The sequence below is a fragment of the Macrotis lagotis genome, chromosome 8, assembly GCF_037893015.1.
Source record: "Macrotis lagotis isolate mMagLag1 chromosome 8, bilby.v1.9.chrom.fasta, whole genome shotgun sequence".
Lineage (NCBI taxonomy): Eukaryota > Metazoa > Chordata > Mammalia > Peramelemorphia > Peramelidae > Macrotis > Macrotis lagotis.
In genome coordinates this window covers 169,871,607-169,888,616 of record NC_133665.1, presented here as the reverse complement: position 1 = coordinate 169,888,616, position 17,010 = coordinate 169,871,607, and the positions used below count along the sequence as shown (strand labels likewise).

Genomic DNA, 17,010 nt, shown 5'->3' with positions numbered 1-17,010 from the left:
TTTCCTTTCTATTGTATTTGTATGTACTCTTATTTTCTCTTTGGAAATAATCTGAGCTCCTTGAGAGCAAGGTCTATTGAATTTCTGTCTTTGTACACTTAGCAAAGAATATAGTTTCTTGTGCTTAGCAGGGTATTAACAGACACTTTTCATGAATTGGTTCATAACAGAGAATTCTAGATAAGGTAAGTAGGGAGTAAAGTGAGACAGACATTCCCCAGAAAAAGTGGGCCAGATAAGGGAGTCTTCAGATTACCCAAGTAAGTGACTGAATAAATGAATTTAACCATTGGAAGGGCAGATGCTAGGCCATGGCAGTGAAGCCTCCCAGGGTGGAAGTTCCAAAGATGAAAGAGTTAAAACTACCAGGATGTGATCTTATGATCTGTAGGTCAAAAGTTCTCCAGTTATCTGAAAAAGATGCCTAAGGAGTATAGAGTAAAATGAAGCATCTTTGGGCTAATTGAGCAGCAGCAAACAGAACCAGGGAGATGCTGGAGCCAGCTCCAATCAGATGAAGAGAATCAATCGTTAAAATTTCAATGTGAGCATTCAGTTCATAAATACTATAAATCAGGATCAGATTTATTGTTTATTATTATTATTATTATTATTATCTAGACTTAAGAAAGTGACAGGGAACATGTTAATAATGCAGATTAAACTTAAAGGTGTGGCCTGCATATAGTTTCCCTGCCAGTGAGCTGATTGTTAAACATTTACCAGTAGGCCTCAGAAGAAGTAATAGCTCCCTTTGAACTTTATCAGTAGTTGCTCCCTTAACAAATAATAAGGTACAAAGGTAAATGATAGCAGCTTCTCGAACATAAAGAGAAAGAAAACAAAATAGAAAATATCTTGAGGTTCAAAAGAACAGGTTTTTTTTTTTTGTTCCCTGCTCCCCTCTCCTTTAATATTATGGATCCATTGATTGTTCTATTGCTTAAGTCTTTTTTTTAAGAAAGAGGGTTAGTCCCACTCCACACCCAGCAAATTATCAAAGGTGAAAAAATGTGAATAGTCAGTGACTCAGGGGGTGGAGAAAGACAGAACTTTATTAAGACACTGTGGTAGAGCTGCAAATTGATGTAACCATTCTAGAAAGCAAAGTGGAATTATGGTAAGAAGGGGAAGGAAGAGAAAGAAAAGGAAAAAGAAAGAAAAGAGGACCTTATCTAGAATTCTCTGTTATGAACCAATTCACAAAAAGTGTCTGTTAATACCCTGCTAAGCACAAGAAACTACATTCTTTGCTAAGTGTACAAAGACAGAAATGCAATAGACCTTGCTCTCAAGAAGCTCAGATTATTTCCAAAGAGAAAAAGGCAAAGAGGAGCAGAACTTTTAAGTTCCCTCATTGTGGGCAACAGATTTTGTTTTTCAAGAAATAATATCCCAGCTCATCTGAAAGTTGGAATATTTTACTTTTATCTTAAAATAGATTTGGGAGCTAGATGGAGCAATGGATAGAGGGCTGTGCCTGGACTCAGGAAGTTTAAATGCAGCCTCATATACCTTTTGAGTATGTGATGCACAGCTTCCTCATCTGTAAAATGGGGTTAATAATACTTCAGCTATCTCTCAGAATGGTTATGAAGACCAAATGAGATCACATGTTTAAAGTGTCTGGAACTCTATAGAAATGTTAACTATCATCAGCATCAATATTGGGCGACACCTGGGGAGGTTTTCTCCTTTCTCCATCTTTGTTTGCTGTTTTCCCTCTGGTTCCATCTCCTATGGTTGTTTTCCATAAACCTCAGAAGTCCCTCAGATGCCCTGACATATCGGGCCTAGATACCTTGGGGCAGTCTCCAGGAAGTCCCCATCAGTTCAACCCCATTACAATCCCAGCCCTGTAATAACCTTGCTTCTAATAAAGATGACTCCGGGATTTATGAGGGTAACTAGGTGGCTCAGGAGATAGAGGCCTGGACCTAAAGTGAAGAGACCAAGCTCAAATCCAGTCTCAAACACTTTCTAGCTGTATAAGCCTGGACAAATATTTTACCCGATTAGCCTCAGTTTCTTCATCTGTAAAATGATCTGGACAAGGAGGGGAGGGGAAGAGAGGGGAGAGGAAGGGAGGGGAGGGGAGGAGAGGAAGGAAAAAAGGAAGGAAAGAAGGAAAAGAAAAAAGGGCCATTAAAACATTTTTTTTTTGCAAGGCAAATGGGGTTGAGTGGCTTGCCCAAGGCCACACGGCTAGGTAATTATTAAGTGTCTGAGGCCGGATTTGAACCCAGGTACTCCTGACTCCAAGGCGGGTGCTTTATCCACTACGCCACCCAGCCACCCCCCATTAAAACATTTTTAAGTGTAGAGAAGATACTAAAAAGACAGAAGGAATCATATACAAGCAGATAACTTTGAAATTTATATATTGAATTTATTATATGCTTAAAAGTAGGGAATTATCTATAATAAGGATTTGCAGTTTCATGTATCAACTGCTTTTTCTATATTGAAATATTTATTTTATTTGAGGTTAATATAATAAAAAATAAAAAAAACAGAATAGAAACGTAAATTCAGAACTAGAATGAGGGTTCCAGGGAAATACAACATTTCCAGGTTAACTTCTTGTCATCTAGGATGTAAGCTGTGATGTATTTCGAGCAATAACCTTCCTTGGTCCACTGTGGACCTCTATAGCAACTTATAACTTTTCTTTTTTTTTAAAGTTTTTGCAAGGAAATGGGGTTAAGTGGCTTGCCCAAGGCCACACAGCTAGGTAATTATGAAGTGTCTGAGGTCAGATTTGAACTCAGGTACTCCTGACTCTAGGGCCAGTGCTCTATCCCCTGTGCCATCTAGCCGCCCCCAACTTTTCTTATAAAAGTAGAGATGTAGAAAGAAAAATGGAAAGGAGTTAGATTATCTAGTGCAGAAGTGTCCGACACTCCCCAATGTAGGAGGAAATCAGATTAAAATATAATTGGGAAATATTCAACAAAATAAATAAAAATATAGCAGAACAAAGATATTGTGAAATTGTGGTTTTCTAAGTCATTATGGGGTTACAGGGATCCTTAAGTACAATTTAGTGACCTTTTCTATTTGAGTTTGAGCCCCTAGATCTAGTTCTTTCATTAATATGAAATGAAGTTCTATTAAGCTAGTGACTTTACCAAGGTCCTCAACATCACAGCTTGGATTCAAACCTAAATTCCCTTTGTTTCAAATTTATCACATTTTTCACTGTATCATTCTGTTTCCCACTCTATTCTGGAAATTGGAGGTGGGGAATTGTTGGTATAAATGTGTATATATTGGTATAAATACATTAGTATAAATGATTTCTTAAAAATTATTTCTTCTGCTTGGCAAGCCCTTTCTTTTTTTTTTCTCCTTGGACCTTTGAGAATGAGTCACCAAAAGGTTCAGCAGATCAGAATTCTCAAGCTAGAAAGTATCTCAGGGACCATGTAGTCCAAGCCCCTTCATTTTACCAATGAGAAAACTGAGGTCTAAGGAGTTTAAGTGACTTGCCAAAGTCAGACTGGGGGCAAGTCTAGAAGGTAGAATTTGAACCAGGTCCTGAGTTTAGATCCACTGTCTTTGGGACTGGGTTCAGATTGATCACATTTCAGAGAAAAAGAAGAAAGAGAGATTCAACTAGTGTTTGACCATGGGAGTTCAGAGACAGGCGGTTGGGAGAAGGCAGTATGAGGTCATGAGATGAGAGCAGAGATTCATGGTAGAAGAAATATCCAGACTCCTTTCCCCCAAGCAAGTTAGGTTAGCTTTTCCTTAAAAGGCACTGAAACCATTCTCATTGACTCACTGGCTAAGACTCCTGAAGACGAGATATCTAGGAGGGGTACCAGTCTCTTTCTGAGTTGGTGGATAACTGCCAACTCTGGCAACGAAGCCCCATTTAGCTGAAAAAATTGGTTATCCTCAGGACAGATGCTACTGAATAGACTTCTTTTACTACAGCTAAGTAAATCTTCACTTGCTAATAATAATGATAATATTGATGTTTGTCCTTCATTCTGGAAGACTATGACTTTAGGGAGGTGATACCATGACAAGCATATGAATTGGATTTGAGTGAGGGGGGGCTGTGCTAAGTCACCTGCCTCACTTTCTCCTCCAGAGCCATCTGGATCCAGTGGCCAGATATAAATCAGTAGGACTGGGTGGTCCTGGATGTGAGGCAATTGGAATTAAGTGACTTGCCCAGGGTTTCAATGAGCTAATTAATTTCAAGTGTTTGAGGTTGGATTCGAACTCCTGTCCTCCTGACTCCATGGCCAGTACTCTGTCCACTGTGCCACCTAGCTACCCTAAATTTTCCATTGCTACCCCTTGGATGGATGGAGGACTAAGCCTATGATATACAAGATACCATGCTAAATATTTTACAAATATCATCTTACGTCATCTTTGCAACTACCTTTAGAGGTGGGTATTATTTTCCTCATTTTACAGTTGAGGTAACTGAGGTAAATTTAAATAAGGTGACTCAACCAGGGTCACTTTACTTCAGATCTTTCTGAAACCAGGAACAGGAGCACGGGATCCACTGGGTCACCCAGCCCAGCCACTACTGATGAATGAATCTGGAACTCTCACTTGTACCATTAACCACCATAAACTATGAGGGATTGGTCTGAGTCAGGTTCAACCCAGAACAATTGACATCACAGCCATTTAGAATTGGAAATGACTCCATGAAAATGAGGATAGGTGGTGCAGAGGAAGGAGAGCCCAGATTAGCTTTTGGTGAAGCCTCCCAGATGGTGTTTTACTGACACTGGGTGTCACCCCTAATCCAGGAAGATTAAACTGCCTTACTTCAGTTTGGGGACACTTAGATGAATATGCAACATCCTGAAGAAGTAAATTTTGAAGATAATGATTTTAAACCATCTCTTCGACACACCAGTTGTGTCTTCCAGCCTGGAAACCAATATGTTCTCCAAGTTGCATTAGATGATTTCCTCAAAACTCAGTTTATCTTTAGAGTAAATATTTATTTGCCAGGAGAAATTAATTTTGGTGGTGGGGGTGGTTGAGAAGGAATTAACAGCTACTGAAGAATGAGACCACCTTCTTCATGCTGAGACTGGATTCCTTTATATTGCTCAGTCATCATCATCATCATCATCAAATTTCCTTGGATGAAACCTCTTGAATTAAGACCACTCCCATGTATTTTTTTAAAGTGACAATGCAGGTACTTGGAAGTATCTTGGTGTTAGTTGTAACTAAACTATCTCTAAGAATACACTTTATATTGTTGATAACACAAAGTATACTTTATGTGAGTCTATAGAAAGTATGTGTATATATATTCAGACAAGTGAGAGAGAGAAAGAGAGAGAGAGAGAGAGAGAGAGAGCTCAGCAAAAGGAAGCCCAACAGTGACAAAATAAAAACTAAGAACTCTTGAATTTTAGTAATCTAATAACTGCCCGCAAGGGAGTTGTGGTTCAGGTGTATCTAATTCTTCATGACCTCATTTTGGGCTTTCTTGGCAAAGATACTGGTGTTTTTCCTTCTCCGGCTAATCTTATAGCCAAGGAAACTGAGGCAGAAAGGATGAAGTGACTTACCCAGGGTCACACAGCTAGGAAGTGTCTAAAGTCAATTTGAACTCAGGAAGATGAGTCTTCCTGACCCAGGCCTGGCATTCCATCCACTGTGGCACCTAGAGACATTTCTGGAATGGGACAGGACAAATGAACCAATTGTACTCCAGTTAATTGGCTGAGGCCAGGCAGGGGTGCTGCATCAGTTTTCAGTCTCCAGCTCAGTCCTGAACTGTGAGCTGGAATTCTCTCTCCCTGGAGCTTTCAGCCGTGAATCACTTCCTCCAAGGCAGATATAGCAACAACTTGCATTTGAACTACATCTCTGGTTGCATCTTTTTGTTTCCTGTCTCCTACTGTGGATGGTCACTTGGTGTGAGAGGGTGGGTCAGTTAGCAAGAGGAAGAGTGTCCTACTGGAGGTAAGCCCACTGAAGAGGAAGCCAAGCTCACGACAGGTCAGAATCCTCTGGTGCATGTGGCAGTTCTTGATTTCAACTACAGTAGAAAAGGGTGTGATGAAGGAGGGCCCAGTGACCCTTCCACAGGAAGCCTCTTTCCAGTGGGGCAGTCAGGTCCCAGGAGGCTATACTTGGTCCTGGCAGGCACAGGCTACAGTTGTGGTCAGTGGGCAATTGAGTGGGCTCTGGCCCATCTGTAGATGCCAATAGTTCACTAGCCAATGACTACTGTTCATCTCTTCCTCAGGGAGGGCCTTTGTTTTTTATCACACACACACACACACACACACACACACACACGTTACCAGGGACCATCTCTGCTGTCAGCCTGCCTCATGTTCTCCACTCTGCATTTTAAAGATGCATCAGAATCTGGCACCACCCACCACATGGACCTGCCTGTTGAGGTTGTACCCTGGGCTTGGGGTTTTGAGAAACTTAAGGACTCCTGGTCGTCTTTCTCCTCTAATCTTTCCCTAAGTGATCTTCCTTTTGTTAACTGTTGAATGACCAGTCCCATTTCCCTCTCACTCCACTGAACATATACAACAGCCCTGAGCAAGACTGGGAACGATTGGGGATGGGAGAGAGGAGGAAATGAAGACTGCCTATAAGCCTCTGGTGGGCAGTCACTCACCTGGACATTTGGATCCTCAGTGCCTAATACAAACTGGCTGTCTTGGGGTGAGTGGAGGAGCAGTGACCAGGACCTATCAGCAGAGGCAAGAAACACCAAGAGAAAGCTGACAGTCAACTGCCAGAGGACAGCAATCAGCACCCCTCAGTGTTCAATACTCCCATATTCTTCCTCCAGAATGTTTCCTGTTTAGAGTCCCAACTGTCCAAAGTGGGGTAAGCAGTCAATTTTCTTCTGGGGCTTTCTAAGACCACTATGAATAGGTCCTTATTGGATTCAAAGTATCATGTGCTTATTGGACGTTCAATCCCCTCAAGCTGTCTGCTCATTTAGGAGACCAGAAAGGATTCCAGTCTCATTTAAACCAGAGTTACAGCTTTTATCAGAAATATTTTACAATCTTAATGACTAAATTTGTTTCATTTTTATTAACAGGGAACAAACTCATTTCTCTAAATTAGAAACTAATTATTTGTATATGTGTTTTTCCCCATAGATAGAAGAAGTGTGACCAAAATTGTGGTCACATGCTGGTCTGGGAGTCAGGAAAACTTGATGAGAATCTCCTTGATCACGAGGGCAAACCAACCCTGCTCTGTCCTGTGGACAGCTCCTGAGAACTGAGAATACCGACATTCCAGGAAGAGGAAGAAGACCCTGTTCATCACAGACGCATTTGTATATAAATATGAGTATGTTTCATGTGTATATTCTAGAAGTGTTTCCTTGTAAAATACAACTTGTGAAAACCAATTTCAATTTTTTCAATTACCAAACAGACATTAAAACACAAACTGAAAACACTGGAGTAAAAAAAAAATTTCATAAAACCAAACTTCATTAAAATAGTTTCTTTGGCTAGTTGGGCATGTCAAAAAAATAAAAATTGATCATCCATAGTCTGTTAGTTTCACCAAAGTAACAACAACTGAACATGTGGAAGGAAACTAAGACGATGCTATTCAGGTCTCTTCATGGTAGTCGGATTGGCCTAGGGTTTTGTCTCTGTTCCCCTGCCTGCTTCCTGAGCCTCTTCCACTTCTGAGAGTTTTTCATCATCTGAAATTGAGAAGTACAGATAAAACTAGTTAGTGCCAGTATGGAGCAGGATGAAATCCATCTAAAATGCAAATTAAAAATCTAATGAATCTTGACCCCTTCTCAGGAACCTTAGCTAGCAAGCACCTTCCCTATTGCTGGTGGAAGAGTTCTAACTTTTGCTTTCATGAAAAGGTGGTTGCCGCTTTCCCCAGACAGGCAGGACCCCAGGTTTATACAATGTGCTAAACTAACTTTCTGGAAAGGAGTTTTGGCTTTTTATAGAAACAGGTTGGCAATACGTCAAGATAAAATGCCACTGGTTTTCAAAGAAGACACTTACTTTCTAATGTTTGCTGAAGTTCATGAATAGTGCTCAGAAGAACATGGAACTGCTTTCGCCTTAACTCCAGCTTGATTTAAAAGAAAGAAAGGATTTCCATTTAAGGTGATTTACAAATAGAAGCATATTCACAAAAGGTAGTTCACCTCACTGTTTCCACCTTCACCTCTCCCAGGTTTCCTTTTCCCTCTCACCCAACTAACCCCCTCCAGCCCTTAATGAGATTCCAATAAGAGGGCTTGGTCAAGTCTCCTGAACATCCTCCTACCTCTCCTCTCCTCTGTCACATTGTCGTGTCCCCCCCCCCCCCCCCCCCTTTAGAATGGAGCTTTGGGGAAGGCAAGGATTGGTTTGGGCCCAGCAATCAGTACAGAGCCTGGCCCTGACAGACTGACAGATATTCAATTAACAGACACACCAACATACCTTATCTTCAACATTTTCTTTTATATGAGAAAGATGCTGTAATTCTTTCCCCAAAGCATCGAGCTCCCTGAAAAAAAGACTAAAATGAGCAGTGTACATTTTGCCTATTTTTGAAAAAGAATCAGTATCAAATAAATGATTTTTTTTTAGTCAACCCTTGGTAAGGACACAGTGCTTGTGCACAGTATCAGAGACAATCTGGCTGCCGTGACTGAAGAGCCGACCCCATTGCTGGATAGTTCTGAAGTGCTCGTGTGTGTGTTTCAGGTAATGGAATAACAGGTATAATAGGACCCCCTGGTTTCTCTCTGGCTTATTTTCTTTCACTCTCAATCAATCCACTACAAGTTTTCTATAAGTCACAAGATCTTCTTTTAGTGATGTGAAATAAAAGCATGATTCAGAATTGCAAAAGAGAGAGAAAAAGAGAAAGTGACAGCTTTTACCTTGAAGGGGACACATGTATTAATTACAAGGAAAGTAAAACACTAAACTTACTTTAATGTTTCATGTCTGTCTGGATGGTGCTGTATGACTTTTGCCAAAGCATCGTATTCTGAAAGACAGAAAACCACTGCTATTTACCAAAGGCTTGGTTTTACCTAGTCTGGATCACTGAACCTTTGTGTAAAATGAAAAGAATACTTGTGCTCTCGGTTCTCTCTCTCAGGGATGAGGGTGAGAATCAGCTGAGACGAGACACCACATACTGATCCAGATGTAGATTAACCTTCTTTCAATGCTCAGTTACATTAAAAAAAAGATTCCACCTTTAATCAACACAAATTCTTTTGGTTTGCCTGGCCCCTAAGTCTCCTCTGGTAAGCCCAGAAGCACCTTTCTTCCATCTTTCTGCCTAAAGGGAGGCAGTGTCTGCTTATTGCTGCAGTCCCTTCCAATAGAAACTGCCAGAGCAGTCATTTGTTTGGATGTGGTATTCTCTGTATTACTTTCCAGCGTAGGATTCAAGGACTGTTCCCTTTAGAGTTGCAGTCTTCTCTGGTGGCTGGTCTAGATTTGGATCCATATGGTAGGTGCTATGTGTCAAGGGTCAGTTCCATTGCTCTTTAAGAGGCGAATCAAGTTTTCTTTTGCACTTGGTGCAGGACCTCCATCATTTGCAAAAAGATCAATTACTGTATAAGGGGCATTACAAGGAATGAAGTAGGATTTTTTTTCAAAATACATTTGAATAAAAGACAAAGATTATAAATAACATTTAAACCTGATAAAAAAAAGTCATTCCAACCAGCAAAGATGTTGAGAATGACTTTTTTTTATCAGGTTTAAATGTTGAGAGATATTTTTAAGTTTCAGACATTCCCCCCCCTTTTTTTTTGTAATTCATCATCCTTTATACTACAGGTCTCCTCTAAGAACACATTATATCAGACAGGATTCTTACCCTGGCGATTTTTCCGGATTCGTTTTGCTTGAAGGATCTGCTTTTTGCACTCAGCAATTTTTTCATGTGCTCCAGTTATGCTATTTTCTATATTAAAAATGAAAAACAATGAAAAAGATATGGCTGCAACTTCATTGATAATAATGTTTTGCTCAGTCAACCTGAAATGTTTACCTAAATTTCTAACTGTCAATAAAATGTCACCATTTTAAAAAGAGCTATTTTCTCTAAAATACCATACAGGAATCTTTCTGAACCAAAGATCTTTAGATAACATTCTTGCAGATTTAAAACCCCCATCTTAAAAGACTGATAAAGCAAGAATATCTCTAAATATAAATCACTTTTATTATACTTACCAATGTCTTTGTAAATTTTTTCATAATTTTCCATTTCTCTGAGATTCATATCATATACAAGCAGGGTTTTTCCCATTGAAAATTCACATTGAGACAATGTACTCAGCATACGCTGGTATTGGCTATAGCTAAAAGGAATGAAAAGCAAAAATGCTTAAAATAGAAAAAAGTTGTTAAATATGTGGCTGTCAATAATGAAAATCTTACTGCTCTATTTTAGTGAAAAATACTGTTATCATACCAATGAATATATACTAGGTTGAGTTCATTTAAAACATACTTAGAGTTACTGGCATTTTTCTTTTCCCATGCCTACTTTTATTGAGAATGAACAATTCACAAACTTAAGTTTAGGGTCATATTATACTTTAATAGGCGATTTTTCAGTAGAGTTGAATAAGTAATTTTAAAATAAACCAACAAACACTTATGAAATGAAATATATAACTTTGCTGTTGGTATTCATTTCACCTTATGTTTGGTTTGGTTTTTTTTTTTTTGGTTTATTTAGAAAGCTAATGTAGATATTACAAGAAACTTTGCTAAGTTTTCATTAATTTGAACGTGTAGCCAATTTTTGATTATCTTAATAATGGGATATCACAATTGTGAAAATATAACTAAAATCCAACATTCACACATTCTTCCCTCATCACATCTTTGGAACCAAATAAGCAATCTGAACTCAGTCTTTTTATCTCCCTTTCATAAACTCCAAGAATTAAGTGTATAAAATTGTTGAATTCCAGAGATGGAAGAGGTCTCTGATGTTGTCAATTAGTCCAACACAATTCACAAGATGAATTCCCTCTAAAACCGAACCCACAAAGTTGATCATTGGGCCTTTGCTTGGAGGCCTCAGGGAGCTCATTCCTCTTTGCTCAAGTATTAATTATGAGGAAGTTTCTCTTTACAACAAGTCAAAAGGAAGCATTTTTGAACATCCGCTTAGTGGTAACCTTGGCCCATTTTAGACGAAACAGGGCACTAATGTCTGAAAAAAAAAACCTAAAAGTTGACTGATTTTGACAGATGTCCATTTATAACTAAATTGAGAATGAGCAAAACATGCACACACCCAATCAAATGGGGAAAATGGCACATAATCAACATTAAAATGACATACCCTTCTTCCTGAGATCCAGCATTGCACCATTTAATGAAACTCTTCACTAACAAGTTGATTCTCCGATCATCACCAGCACCATCACCATCGATTAAGAGACGCTTTCTAATAACTTCATCTAAAACAAAGAAAATCATGGATATTAAAATGATAGATCAATTATAATTGTATTCTGTTCAGGTGCAACAATGATTAAAACAACCAAATCTGTCAACAGTAATTTACTCCTGCTAAAATTCCTAAGAAATTTCCAGGTACTGATAAGAAAATTACTATAAGCCTAGAGTGGGAAAAAAAAATCAGTCCAAACCTCTCATTTTACAAATGCAAATGAGAGCAGATAAAATGAAGGTTGCCCCAAACCCCACAGGTGAAAACAGTGAACTCTCATCCTTGAGTCCCACTGAAAGAGCTAAGCATCACAGGTGCTCCTGGAGGTCTCTGGAAGCCTGAGGCAATGAGCCCATGTGAATGTGGGTGTTTGTGGGTGTGCTTGCAAGAGCAGTGCAAGCAAGGGGAGAAAAAAAGCTTTATTTAGTGTTTTCAATATATAAACTTCAATTTATCATTCCCAAATCTCTAAAGTTTCAATTTCATTGAGCCTCTTAGTTGGTCTTTCTGGCAAATTCTCTTCCCCTTGTTAGACTGAGCTTAAAAAGAAGGAAAGGAAAAACAAAGAGTAAGGACCACTGAAAGGGCCTCTCCCCAGAGTTATGATGTTCTAGCTTAGCTGAAAAAGGATGGATTCCTGCCTGATAAATCATTCCCCAAATGTTTGACAATAGTTTCAGAGCCCAAGTAGAAGGTATTTTTAATCCCAAGAACAAGAGATATAAAACAGTAGTAGAGTATTGAACTTAAGTCTGAAAGACCTGTGTTCACTTGATACTTCGCTGTGAAACCAAAGGCAAGTTGTTTTAACTTCCTAGTTATGTCATAAAGGACATGGGGATTATATTCAAATGACCTACATTATGGGGTGACCCAGAAAGGACCCCATAGTTTAAGAGCTTTACACATGAGAGTTAGTTCCTGGAGGCAGTAGGGTGCCAATGAAAAGACAGGGAAGACCAGTGGGACTGGGAGACAAATGTGTAAATGGATCTGAAGATAGGAAAGGCTGCAAGCAGGAGGCCTAGATTTGGTTGTCCAGCAGACAACTTGGTAGTGATTAGGCCCGGATACAAAGATTTAGGGGTGATTTATCTAGATAATAAGGGAACCCCTGAGCACAGAGGGGATTCCTGAATGAAGGCTGGTAGGAAGCAGGTAGGAAAGGAACACAGAAGCTGAGGAACAGTCAGCAGGGAGGAGTAATAACATTCATTGCTGACATTTGCTTAGCATTTACTAGGTGCTATTATCTCATCTGATGAGCAAGCCTGGGAGGTAGGTGATAGCATCATCCCCATTTCATAGGAGAAAACTGAGGCAGAGTGAGCAGTCATTTGCCCAGGGTCACACAGTCACATCTGCACTTGAGTGTTCTCTCCGCGGCACCATCACCACCTCCCTGCCACAATACCGTGGTCAACAGTACCCCAAACTACGAGGCCGGACAGGAGTCCTGGGTTGGGAGGGCGAGTCCCTGGGCTTCATCTCCAGGCTCTGCTACTTCCTACTTGGCTGACTGTGAATAAGTCATTCGATTCAGGCCAGCTCTCGGTTTCCTCATCTGTGAAAGGAGGGAGTCGGACCTTGAGGGCCGGGGTCGGCGGGCATACAGGGTCCCTCACCAGGGTGCAGGGCCTGAGATGACGGACAAAATGAAAGCGATAAATCTCTAGGATTCCAATCTAATCTGATCTGGAAAAGGAGGCTAGCTTCAGAGTGGCAGCTGGGGTGCCAGGGCCCCGCGGGCTGTGGGCACCTGAGAGTGTCAGGCAGGAAGGAAGGAGACTGAGGGCACAGGGAAGGAGACTAAAGGGAAAAGGCTGAAAAAAAGCACAATGGATTTTTTTTTAGTTTTTTGGCAAAGCAAACGGGGTGCAGTGGCTTGCCCAAGGCCACAGGGCTAGGCAATTGTTAAGTGTCTGAGACCGAACTTGAACCCAGGTGCTCCTGACTCCGGGGCCACCGAGCCGCCCCCAAATGGCCTTTAAACGGAACAATTTAGGAAAATGGAGAATTCTGCTCCGTCCACTCCGATTCCCCGGGGGCGGCCGGGCGGCCCTGGGTCCAAACCCGGCCGCAGGCCCTTCACAGTGACCCGGCCGCGCGGCCTCGGGCGAGTCCCTGAACCCCGCGGCCTCGCAGCACCCCAAAGCCGTGAAAGGACGCGGCAGCGGCCTGGCCGGGCCCGAGTGTCCGCCCGGGCCCGTGTGTCCGCCCCGCCGGCCGCCCCGGCCCGTGTGTCCGCTCCGCCCGCCGCCCCGCCGGCCGCCCGGGCCCGGGCCGCCCTCCCTCCGCGGTCACGATTCAAACACAGACTAAACATGAAGCTGAAAAACTTGAAGCAGTCAGTTGCGGGGGTCCCGGCGCCCCCCGCCCGCCCCGCGCCCCCTCACCGTCCGTCACGGCCCCCATGCTGGCCTCGGCGGCGGCGCGGCCCGCGCTCCCACAATGCAGCCGGGCGCAGGCCGGGGCGGGGCCTGCCGCTGCCCCGCCCCCGGGGAGGGGAGGGCGGGGCGGAGCCCGGCGCGCCCCGGCCCCGCCCCCGGCCCCGCCCCCGGCCCGCCCCGCGCCGCAGGACGCGCCGCTTCCGCCCGCCAGGTGAGAGCCGCCGCGGGGCCGGGCCGGGCGGGAGGGGCGCGGCGGCGCGCGCCCCCGCGGCGCGGCCCCGAGCGGGAGGGGGACGGGCCCGCGGGGCCTCGGGCCCCCCTTCCGGGGCCGGGGCGGGCGGGGAGGGGCGGGAGGCGAAGGTCACCGCGGGGGGCTTGGGCGTGCCGGGGAGGGCGGGGGAGCGCCGGCGCGCGCGCGCCGAGGCAGGGGGCGGGGCCCCGGAGCCCCGCCCCCGCCGCTACCTGCGAAGTTGGCGCGGGAAGCGGCCGGGCCGGGCCGGGCCGCGGGGGACAGCTACCGGGCCCGGCCCCGGCCCCGGCCCGGCCCCGCCGCCCGCTGCCCAGCCCCGGCCCCGGCCCCGGCCCCGGCCCCCACACTCCAGCCCGAAGACCGGCCGAAAAGCCCCCCGGCCCGGGGCGCACCGAGGCATAGGGGCCGCCCTTGAACCCAGACCCCCGCCCAGCAAAGCCAGACCGGGGGAGGCGGCCCCAGCGCGCCCTGCACAGCCGCCTCTTCCCGGAGCTTTCCCCCCGGGTTTCCATTGGAATGCTTATTGTCAGGAAGGCGGAGGAGATTTCGGACAGATGAAGCCCCTTCGGGGGCCTGACCTTGGGGCCGGGGCCCTCGGGTGGCCCCCGGCCCGCCCGCTGCGCAGAACCTGGGCCTGGCCGGGCCTGGGCGGCGCTGGCCTCGCCGGCACCTGAGTCCGCAGGGGTTCATCTGCCGGGATTATCTCCGCCTCTGCAATGCCCGAGCCTTCCCTAAGCCGCAGTCCGGGAGGTCCCGAAGGGAGAGAACCCCCTTTCTGCCTCCATCACCCGCTCCTGTGAAACGAAGGAAGAAAAGGGGCCTGATGCATTTTGGGGGCCCAGACCCGTTTTCACGGCAGCCCCCATCCCTGGTGGAGGCGGTTGCTCAGGTGGTGCTGGCAGGAGAGAGGCCTAACCTGGCCTCCGACACGCACCACCTGTTTGCCTCAGTTTCCTCATCTGTAAAGGCGGTTAATGATTCAGCGCCTATCCGTAGCGCTGTAAGCGTAAAGTGAGATGTGCAAAGTGATTATAAACCTTCAAGTTGGCCAGTTTATTGTTACTATTAAAGAACCAGATTTTTAACTATTTGCTTCACCCATTTAGAGTAAAAGAACAGATCTCAGGTGACAACATACAACAATTTTATGCCTCCCCACCTTCCCAGCACATTACTTGCTGTGGGACCAGACATACTGTATTTAGCCAAGGTCACAAAGCAATTTACAGTCTTGATTTCTTTTTATCTAAGAGAAACTAGAACTCAGGCCTAAAGGAATCCCTTGGACCCTCCAAAGACATCCTGCCATTAAAGAACACACATAGAGAGGAGTCAACTCTAAGGCTGAACCAAGCTGAATTCTTTCCAAACATCTGATCCCCTTATCCCTAGTTGGATTACATCTTGAGCTAACAGCCTCCCCGAGAATCCAAACGGCTTGCTGCTTATAGCAGCGAGGCTCTGGAAGCATCTCACCCAGGGGCACCGTGCCTGGTGGGTCGTGTCCAAATCCTGTTGTGTGTCACAGGGGCCTGCCGGCCCGCACACACTGGGAACCCTGGCTCCCAAGGCTCTGTGGTCTGGAGGACAGTGGGCGCCGCCGCCAATTTGTTCCTTAGCTAAGCCACAGTTCACCTGGCCTCTGTCACCTCTTCAAACTTCAGGTCTGGGCTAGGTTAACAGGCGAGCTTGCTCAGGGACCAGCCTGGGGCCGGAGGGCCCTCTCATGACGGTCAGGCCACTTGGAATGGGAACTGAGGAGTTCATAACTGGATTGTAGTTATTACTTCTGATTTTCCAAGCTTCTCTAATTTTATTCAGCCAGGTGTGACCAGGTGTTCCATTTTGTTTTTCTAAAGTTAAAACATATATATCCAGGCAGTTGTCTTTGGAAATTTCTTGTAATTGTTCTAGTCCTGCTTATTTAAATGATACTCCTTTGGGGAAAAGTGAGACTGAATATTACCATGAAGAAATTTCTGTCCTTTCCTTCCTTTTCTGCATGATACATTTAATCAAATAAAATACACAAAAGTACTTCTTGTGTGTCCCCCCCCCAAGAGATTTTGTTTGTGTATTTGTGTGTGTGTGTGTGTAATTTCATCCAACAGAGTTACCTCCTAGGTCCTTTTCCTTTGGGGCCAAGTTTCACCTCTCCCACCCTTCCCCCATCTCTCTTAGCCACGGTGTATATAGAATACAGATACTAGGAAAGAAAACAGATCATGTTTTGCCCTTCTCTCTCGGACTCTCTCTCTCTCTCTCTCTCTCTCTCTCTCTCTCTCTCTCTCTCTCTCTCTCTCTCTCCCCCCCCTTTCTCTTAAACTACTTAAGATTTTTTTTTTATACAATGATATAGTTTTATTGGCTTTCTTTTTGGCCTGGACTTTTAAGTGCAATATTGAAAAGAAAACTACATTAGAAACTATTTCAAAGTGCAAGGTTTGAGTTTTCTGTGTTTAATAATTTTGCACATCAGGAGTGAGCTATCTTAGATAAATTATTTAGAGATTCACAGGATTTATTTATTAAATTAGTTTATTTTAGGCAAAATTTTCCTTATTGCCATTCCACCCCAAGCCCAAATTCAGAACCAAAGAAAAACCAAAACTCATTGAAAGCACATACAATCCATCAAAACATAATTCCTTATTGGCCATATTGAAAGACTGTTTCATTCTTCATTCTGAGTGCTTTTCTCTCTTAAGAAGAACATGTTTCATCCTGAGCACTCTAGAATTGGAAACACAAAGAATTAAAGAGTTCTTAGCATTTTATCACTAACTTCAAAATTACAAATTCTGTTCCTGAAATTTAAATGTAATCACTTAAAAAACATTTTGGGGTCTCAGTTTCTTCATCTCGTAAAATCATAAAGCTGAGCTATTACAGTTACATTTGGCAAAAAAAAATTGTCAAGATTCA

General features: G+C 43.8%; 1 protein-coding gene across 2 annotated transcripts; it reads right to left on the bottom strand.

Moving 5' to 3' along the window:
* Positions 1-7,473: 7,473 nt before the first annotated feature.
* THOC7 (THO complex subunit 7) lies at positions 7,474-13,948 on the bottom strand. 2 transcript variants are annotated; one of them, XM_074198826.1, is made up of 9 exons: positions 13,842-13,905; positions 12,875-13,009; positions 11,335-11,452; positions 10,209-10,336; positions 9,850-9,936; positions 8,943-9,000; positions 8,445-8,511; positions 8,019-8,088; positions 7,474-7,696 (listed from the first exon to the last, which is right to left on the bottom strand). In XM_074198826.1, exons 4-9 carry the CDS (start codon positions 10,315-10,317, stop codon positions 7,629-7,631), a joined length of 459 nt encoding a protein of 152 aa, XP_074054927.1. In that variant the 5' UTR covers positions 10,318-10,336; positions 11,335-11,452; positions 12,875-13,009; positions 13,842-13,905; the 3' UTR covers positions 7,474-7,628. The 2 variants fall into 2 exon arrangements, with proteins under 2 accessions (XP_074054927.1, XP_074054926.1); XM_074198825.1 differs by lacking the exon at positions 12,875-13,009 and having other exon boundaries at positions 13,842-13,948.
* Between the last annotated feature and the right edge of the window lie 3,062 nt (positions 13,949-17,010).

Bases quoted from the DNA above. Each gene is read 5' to 3' on its own strand.
- THOC7 (XM_074198825.1), bottom strand. The intron at 8,512-8,942 runs GTAAGTTTAGTG...TCTTTTTTTCAG, and splicing joins GACAGACATGAAACATTAAA to GGAGCTCGATGCTTTGGGGA. The intron at 7,697-8,018 runs GTAAGTGTCTTC...TCTCAATTTCAG, and splicing joins ACTTCAGCAAACATTAGAAA to ATGATGAAAAACTCTCAGAA.